This window comes from Equus asinus, chromosome 2 (assembly GCF_041296235.1).
Source record: "Equus asinus isolate D_3611 breed Donkey chromosome 2, EquAss-T2T_v2, whole genome shotgun sequence".
Classification (NCBI taxonomy): domain Eukaryota; kingdom Metazoa; phylum Chordata; class Mammalia; order Perissodactyla; family Equidae; genus Equus; species Equus asinus.
This window is the reverse complement of record NC_091791.1, coordinates 61918100-61927120: the sequence shown is the minus strand read 5'-3', so window position 1 is coordinate 61927120 and position 9021 is coordinate 61918100. Positions and strand designations below refer to the sequence as shown.

Here is a 9021-nt window from a genome sequence, read left to right as displayed (position 1 = left end):
AGGGGGCCAGGTCCCTACTTGCCTCGTTAGGGAGAATTCAGCGTCGTCTGTCTGGTTGGCAGGGCACACCTAATGACAGAGACTCAGCATTTCAGCAGTTTACAAAGGAAAGTGATATGAAAGGACAGCTGCAAGTCAGCCACAACCTAGACCTGAGAAGGTCAAGCATTCACTTCACTTGGAAGAACGAGCAGGAAGGAAGCCGAGGGCTTAGCAGGGTAAGTTACTTTTCCATCATTCGTCTGCTTGCTTAGTTTATAGTTGAGTAAAGCATTTATCACCCTAGGGAGTGTTAATCACTGATTAAGCAGCTGAATGTGCTCGTAATAGCAATGTTCCTAATATATTTCTCCTTTTTCTCTTTCCCAACCCCTTTTGAGAATCCCCAATGACTAACTTCGCTTCACCTTCTCTTCCCCACCTCCCCAAAGATGTTTTGTGTTTGCTGGTGAGTTAGAGAAAATTAGATGGACCTTCCTGATCTGGAGATGGTGAGAAGATGACTGTGGTTTAGGTGAAACTTGAGGCTTTTGGTGGTAAGGAGGAAGAAATATGAGAGACCCAGGTCTGGGACTAGGCTAATATTTTAGGGAATTTGGAGATGAAGGATAAGAATTTTTCTAGGCATCCAGTTCATGTCTCCTCTCCTCTCCAGTCCTTGGTGTTGGTGTTCTCTGTCTTAGTCACTGGGAATGGTTAGAAAAAAGTTAAAGCGATTCCCTTTCGAGGTGGGGTAGACTCTGAACTCTGGAAAATTCTGAAAGTTTTCTAATTCTTTCCAACTTCTCCCTTGTCCCGTCAGTTTTTTGCCTTTGTATCTCTTCAGTTTCCCATGCCCCACCCCTGCCTTGAATTTAGAGGATCTTGGGGCTCACTGCAGGAAAGTTAGGACCAGGGAACCTGCCTCTGGGCCTGGGGTATACAAAGTCAGACATGAGCCTGATGATATATGTAGATGCAAATGCAAAGACCTGGCTCCTCATTCCCACCTTCTTACCTTACTGTCAGAAATTTAGTTCATTTGTATTGTGAGCTTGCTGTAGACACAAGAAACTATGACATCAGAGATTTTACCAGCACTACTCGTCTCCAAGCTGTGTGATCTGTTGAATTTTAGCGAGTTGAACCAGCCCCCAGAGAGCCAAGAGTTAATCTTCCCTTGGAGGAAGACCTCTCTTTGGAAAGGCAGCTAAGTGAGGCAGTACCTTTCTGGTCTTAATTGGCTTCCATTACAGCATAAAGGCTTTTGGTTAAACATCAGGAAGATATTTATTGTTACATCTGGTCAAGACTCTTGAGTTGTCTTGAATCCGGATACTTTTCCTCCATACCTAAAAAGAAAAGATGAGTCCATTCTTTCAGTTTAAGAAGGTCTTATCTTGCCTGAGGGAGCTGGGTAGACAGAGCAGATAAATGCTGCTTCTAGAATCGCAGTGATTCTGGAAATGTGATGAGAATGTATGGTGTCAGGTCAGTTTTAGGAAAAGGAGTCCTAAGGTGTGAAGGCACCCTTTAATAAAGAGACATGACCCTTAAATCCTAAAATAATCTACTGACTTTAGGTCTAATTTCTTCTTTATTGGTGGGAACATAAAAGATATGGTATGCAGATGAGCTTAGCTATCTCTGTTCTGCGGGCTCCGAAACCATCCATTCATCTGTGGGACAAGGGGAGAGATTAAAGGGGTAGAATGAAAGGATAAGGAGAAAGAAAGTATAAAGGAAAATATAAATTAGTTCCTCCATTAACCTGAGCACAGGGATTTGCAAGAGCCATGGTATAAAATAATAGATATTAGCTGGATGATTCTTGCAGGTTTTTTCCTAACAGATCTGGTCCAGAAGGATTAAATATCAGACTATTTTTGTAACAAAACATGATCCCTGATTTGAACTTTTTAATAGTTAACTTCATTCACAGTAAAACCAACCACTGTCAGCATTTTTATCCTCTGTCATTTACCTATCCCTGGAGGCAGTTAAGCTGGGGGTTAATTTTTTAGCTTTTCAGTCTCTATTGGTACCTTCTTTCTTTCCTTTGTTTCAACTGAAGGAAAATTAACATAAAATTAATCCTTTTAAGTAGGCAATTAAATGATATTTGTTACATTCACATTGTTGTGCAGCCACCACGTCTATCTAGTTTCAAAACATTCTCATCACCCCAGAAGAAAATCCCATAACCATTAAGCAGTTATTCTCCATTCCCCCTTCCACCCAGCCCCATGAATCTGTTTTCTGTCTCTGGATTTACCTATTCTCAATATTTCATTTAAATGGAATCATATAATGTGACCTTTTGTGTCTGGCTTCTTTCACTTAGCATAATGTTTTTGAGGTTCATCCACGTTGTAGTATATCTCAGTACTTTATTTCTTTTTATGGCTGAATAATTACATTATATATATATTTTTTTTATTTGTTTATTACTTCATCTGTTGATGGACCTTTGGGTTGTTTCTACCTTTTGGCTCTTGTGAATAGTACTGCTAATGAACATTTGTTTTAAGCATTTGTTTGGGTACCTGTTTTCAGTTATTTTGAGTCTATACCTAAGAGTGAAATTGCTAGGTCTTATGGTAATTCTACATTTAGCTTTTTGTGGAACCAGTATACTGTTTTCCATAGCAGCTGCACCATTTTACATTCCTACATCAGTACCTGAAGGTTCCAGTTTTTCCACAATCTTGTCAACACTTGTTATTTTCTGTTTTTTTAATTATGGCCATCCTAATGGATGTGAAGTGGTATCTCATGGCTTTGATGTGCATTTTCCTAATGCTTAGTGATGTTGAGCATCTTTTCATGTGCTTATTGACAATTTGTCTATATTCTTTGGAGAAATATTTAAGTTCTTTGCTCATTTTTTAATTGGGTGGTTTGTTGTTGAGTTGTAGGAGTACTTCACATATTCGATGTTATTAATCTCTTAACAGATATGATTTGCAAGTATTTTCTCCCATTCTGTGGGTTGCCATTTCACGCTGTCCTTTAGGGCACAAAATTTTTTGATTTTGATGTAATCCAATTTATCTATTTTCTCTTTTGTTGCCTGTGCTTTTGGTGTCATATCCAAGAAATTGCCAAATCCAATTGGCAGCTTTTCCCCTATGTGTTCCTCTAAGACTTTATAGTTTTAGCTCTTACATTTAGGTCTTTAGACTTAATAATCATACCCAAACCATTCTATTTCATTAATTCCCAGAATGTTCCCAACTACATTTCTTTTTTTCTTTTTTTTTTGAGGAAGATCAGCTCTGAGCTAACCACTGCCAATCTTCCTCTTTTTGCTGAGGAAGACCGGCCCTGAGCTAACATCCATGCTTATCTTCCTCTACTTTATACATGAGACGCCTACCACAGCATGGCTTTTTGCCAAGCGATGCCATGTCTACACCAGGGATCTGAACCGGTGAACCCTGGGCTGCCGAGAAGCGGAACATGGGAACTTAACTGCTGCGCCACCGGGCTGGCCCCCCAACTACATTTCTATTCTCATGCTCTTCTCTGTGCTTAGAATTCCTTTTTCCTTATCTTTATGTATTCAAAAGTATTAGCATCTTTCATGGTCTATTCCTACTGCTTCCTGCTTGATAAAGTCTTCCTGTAGCTCACCAACTAAAGAGACTCTCTTCTTCTGATCTTTCATTAGTGTTTCAGTTTCACTTTTCTTATAGGATTTATATACTACCTTCTATTATAATTTATAATTTTTATAATTTTTATATTTGTAATTTTAATTCCTCTATAAGACATTTAGATGTTAAGTATATTTTTCATATTTGTTTCCATTGTAGTATTTTGCAAATGATTTTATCTGTTTATCAATAAATATTTGTTGAATGAATGTATGTTTTTATTGTTTCCAATATCGTCCCTTTTGTTTACTCAGTCCTTGTGGAAAGAATGGGAGAAGTCAAGCCAGGGAAGGAGGACATCATAGAGTTCCTGCTAGGTAGTGGGTGGGTGTGGGCTTAGTTCTACTTCAAAACTCACTACTTTAGGAAATTTTCCTCATAATTTGCATAACTTGCTTTGACTATGCAACTCAGCATTGTGGTGCTCATTTTGTCTTGCATTTAATTTCTACTTCTTGGTTTATTGCTTATAAATGTGACGATAGGTCTTTTAAAATGAATGTTTTACTTCCCCAATTAGATTAGATTGACTAATTCTCCAACTAGATGGTAGTTTTGGACAGCCAAAACTTCTGTTGCTTTTTCTTCTCTTTCAAGTTGATTTTTCAAATACACTAATAATATGTGAATCTATTCTTTGTATAAAAAAGTCAGACATTACAGATAAATCTAAAGTCCACTTTAATCAACCCAGTTCTCATCCCAGTGCCTCTTCCTCTCCTCAGAGTTAATCACTGTTATTGTTTTTATATGGTCCCTACAGACCTTTTTATATGCATTTATTTACTTATATATTTATATATGGAACTTCATATGTAACACATATATGTATAATTATATATAATTATTCCTCACTATTTTTCACAACTGCCTGTGGTGATCAATTCTAGTCAGTAGATACTAAATAAATCTTACTGATACTGGGATTTGAGAGACTGGAATGAGAAGTAAAAGGTCAAACATATGAAAACACATATCCAGCTTGTGAAATTCCATTCCATATCTGTTCTACATATAGTCCCCAGATATCAGTGGACAGGCCATGGCTCCACGGTCCCGGCGACAAAGGCACAAGAAACCTCCCTCATCAGTGACTCCCATGGTTGTGACCCCACCCACAGTTGTGACCTCTGTGCCTGTGACCCTCTCAAAACCTGGCCCTAGCATTGATGCACTTGGCTTCTTCTCCTTGGAGAATAATGTTCCTGGCCTATCGCAGCTGATCCTTCAAAAGCTGAACATGAAAAGCTATGAAGAATACAAGTGAGTGACTAGCTCTATGAGAGAGTGATATATTATCTCCGGTAGAAGTGATTTCAGAAGGTAGAGAGGGAGTAACTTGGAGAATATACAAATGAGGGGTTCTTGGAGTGAGGGATTTTCTCATCCTAACTTTTGCTAGTTTTATTACTATAGAAGAAATATAATTTGCTTAAGTGAGAAATGATGGGAGTAGGTTACATGGGAGTAGGTAGAAATATATAGGAGGCAAGGTAGGGTTCATGAGAGATTTTGGAGATATTCTTTTTCCTATTATCACTCCTTCTCCATGCTGTCTTTTGCAGGTTGGTGGTAGATGGGGGTACTCCTGTGTCAGGCTTTGGATTTCGATGCCCTCAAGAAATGTTCCAGAAGATGGAGGACACATTCCGATTCTGTGCTTACTGTAGAGCACTCCCTAGTGGCCTCTCAGACTCCAAGGTCCTCCGGCAATGCAAGAGGTGACTAGTTGGGGGCTAATAGGGGAGATATCCAGAAATGATCCTGTTCTAAGACCTCATTGCTGGAGGAAAGTTCTTAGAGTTTTCAGAATAACTTAAGGCCAACTCCTCATTTTGTGTGATTCAGGCCACAGAGAGATTAGAAAAGGGTTGGGCTCCTCATTTTTCATGTTATGGAAAGGTCAGACAGAGACCACAGTACAATCTTCTCTACCTCCCTCCTCTTGAGTACTCAACGGGTAAAACCATATCTATTCTAGGGAGGTTGGGGTTGAGCCATACCTGTGATAAGAGGGCAGCTACAAACTCCTGATTTTGTTGTTGTTGTTTTTTCCGTCAGGGATGTAAAAAGTGAGTTGTTCCAGAAAGAGACTGAGTTGTCACTCTGACCCAAGAGGATAATTACATTCCCAGTCTCTATTGCGTCACCTACCCAATAATAGTCCCCAAATTTGGTGCATCAGCTATTACTCCTCTCCCTACCTTCCTTACTCAGTGATCTTTCTTCCTAGGTGCAGGAATATTAATTCCCTCCCAAAGACTCTCCCAATCACCTTTGAGGTATAGGAACATTATTTCTGGGACTCATTCTCTCAGGTGCAGAAATGTCTATTACTGTGGTCCAGAGTGCCAGAGGTCAGACCAGCCAGCACACAGGAGGGTTTGTCAAGAGCTGCGTCTTGTAGCTGTGGATCGTCTCATGGAATGGCTTTTGGTCACAGGTGGAGTGGTGGTTTTGGGGAACTTTGTCATAATGGTCATAGTTAGTCATACTAGGGGAAAGATAGGAAAGCATGTTGTTATGAGGAACTGGGTAGGGCAGGGGAGTGGGGCACTCCTGGTCACACATTGGGAGAGTGGACATGGAGGGAATATTGAAGCCAGGGAAGGATTAGGTCACTACTTATTCTTTCTTTCCTGCAGGTGATTTTGTCCTACCCTCAGGACCTTGGCCATGGCTGGCTGAAGTTGTACAGGGCTGGGACACCTGGTTTTCTATGCGGCATTTACAACTAGATGCTACACTGGATGCTGTGCTACGTGGTCATGCCATGACCACCCTCTGGGCCAGTGTAGGACGGCCAAGGCCAGACCCAGATGTCCTGCAGAGCTCTTTGAAGCGGCTGCTGACAGATGCCCTGTCACGGCCCTTGACACTGGGCCTTGGGCTTCGGGCCTTGGGGATAGATGTTAGGAAGATTGGGGGAAGCACAGTGCATGTGGTTGGTGCTTCCCATGTGGAGACATTCCTCACTCGCCCTGGGGACTATGATGAGCTTAGCTACATGTTTCCTGGACACCTTGGCCTCCATGTAATCATGGTGGGTGTAGACATAGCTGCTGGCTTTTTACAGAGCACCTCAACTTCACCCTTGGAACCTGGCACAGTTCAGCTTAGTGGCCATAAGGGCCTCTATCATGACTTCTGGGAGGAGCAGGTAGAGACTGGGCAGATAGCCCGTCCAGATTTGGTGGTGGCATTCCATCCAGGTAAGAGGCATTGGTTCAAGGGAACACTGGGTGGCTTCTCTGGGAATTTTCTGTCCTGACTCTTGCGTCTTCTATCTTTGGAACCTCATTCATTTGGTCATGTAAAACAATATAATGATGACCTTGGTTGGTCATTAGCCATATGTGCTACACCTATGTTCAGAATTTTCCATTGAAGAACCTGGGGTGGGTGATGGTGGTAAACAAGGTGAGGAGTGGGGTGGACACAAAGAAGTATCTTGCTTAGGGTCTACCTAAGCCTTTCCTCTCTCTATTCCCATTGCCATTTTTGTTCCATAGGTTTCCATGCTTCCCCAGACTTGATGGAGGCTTGGCTGCCCACCCTCCTGCTACTTCGTGATTATGAGATCCCTACGTTGATTACTGTTTACAGGTTTTGACCTCTTCCTATTTGTGATACCTCCCTGATTCACTCACACCTATCTTTATATAGATGAGCTTATTTCTCTCCCCTTTGCTCATCTGCCTTCTGGTGAGGATTTTCTTCCTTCTCCTAGTTGACTTTCTCATCCCCTTGGAACAAAGTACTGTGCTAGTTAATTGGATAATTAGTGAGACATTTGGAAGGGAGGGTTAGCTCTTGCCTAGTCTAGCCTGAGGTAGTTTTTGGGATCGCTGAGTTTAGAAATGTCAAGTTCTGACCAGTTTCTCTCCTCTCTCTCTCTCATAATCAGCAGGCCAATTTTTCTTATCTGTCTCTTATAGCCATCAGGAGTTGGCAGCCTCTTTGCAGATTCTAGTGGACCTGGATACACACATCACTGCCTATGGAGCTAACCCTTTTGCATCTCTCAAACCTGAACAGGTCTATTCCAATCCCAACAAGCAGCCCGTATACTGCAGTGCCTACTATATCATGTTTCTTGGAAGCTCCTGCCAGCTGGATAAAAGGCAATTGGAAGAGAAAGTAGATGGTGGGGTTTAAATAGCTTAACCAGATCCTGACTGGATGTCTAGAAAATGGAGAGATTGTGATGAAATTACCCTGCTGATGCCAGGTTGTTGCCAACTTTGAAACCCACTATTTTCTAAACCTTTTCACTTGTCCAGGTAAAGATTCTAAGCTGAATGGGAGCTCCTGTATTATGTGACTCATTTCTAAAAAGTTAGCCACAAGTGCCTTCTAGAGACAGGATTCTAGATTTATTGCATGGCAAGAGGCCCTGATGTCAGTCTTTCCAAAGCATAGAGTTCTAACTGTTGCCTTTATGAGAAAGTTATACCTTTTGACTTGAACCAGATGGCACCAAGGAGAAGAATAGCACCTTATTCTTCTGAAAAAGACTTTCTTCTTATCCAGCAGTTTGGGCTAAAAAATGGAGAAGTGTTAATGACTTGAAGTGGTGTGAGAATGGGCAAGTCAGAGAAATGGTTGGGAACAGGGAGGAGGTTGTGAGGATTGGCACACTGTTCTATTTCCTGGCTTTTTTGAAATAAATGTCTCAATTTCCTATTTTCTCCTGGGGACTTCTGACCCTAGAGCAGCTTTTTGTCCTGGTGTTGTATTTTAGATATCCCAGGGTATATCAGACTTGACTTTACTATACTGGAGTTACTTGTTATCACCTGATCTATACTGCAGTAAGCTCAATTTGGGGCTGCTTAAGTCACTTGTTTTATCTTATTTCCTATTCACTGGCATGTATTAGTTGTCTACACACAACACCTGAAGATTGAAAGTTTCTCTCTTGCCAAAGGAGTGATAAACATCAGCTCTCTGTTTGGGCCTCCACTTTACCATACCCTATTTCACGTCATCCTTCTTTTGTCATAGTCTCAGGATTAGGATATTCCCTAGGTATTCTTTCCTGCAACCTTCCATGACCTCAAGCCTCCACCTCCAACCCTAATACATATATACATTCTTATTGCCCACTCTGATAGGGATAATGTTAGAATTCATTTATTCATTCAAGACAGTTAGTACCTACTATGTCAAAGGTACTGTATTAGGGCTTTGAGGAGATACAAAGGTGAATAAGATATGGTCCTTATTCTTAACCTAGGAGGAGAAATAATATGTATACATAGTTACCTTTATTACAAGATGTAATGTGGAATAAGAACCATGAGAGAGGCTTGTAGTACTAAGGGAATAGCGTGAAAAGAGAGATCACTTTGCTAAGTGATGGTGAAGGTTTTGTGAGTTA

The 9021-nt window shown here is 41.0% G+C and overlaps 1 protein-coding gene across 2 annotated transcripts; it reads left to right on the top strand.

Annotated features, from left to right (window-relative positions):
* On the top strand, window positions 1–8327 carry MSS51 (MSS51 mitochondrial translational activator). Of its 2 annotated transcripts, XM_014858865.3 has the most exons (7): window positions 1–218; window positions 4657–4901; window positions 5204–5359; window positions 5957–6081; window positions 6284–6850; window positions 7151–7244; window positions 7577–8327. In XM_014858865.3, the coding sequence occupies exons 1-7, from the start codon at window positions 117–119 to the stop codon at window positions 7794–7796; spliced, it is 1509 nt and encodes a 502-aa protein (XP_014714351.3). In that variant the 5' UTR covers window positions 1–116; the 3' UTR covers window positions 7797–8327. The 2 variants fall into 2 exon arrangements, with proteins under 2 accessions (XP_014714351.3, XP_014714352.2); XM_014858866.3 differs by lacking the exon at window positions 1–218 and having other exon boundaries at window positions 4763–4901; window positions 5872–6081.
* The last annotated feature ends 694 nt before the right edge of the window (window positions 8328–9021 follow it).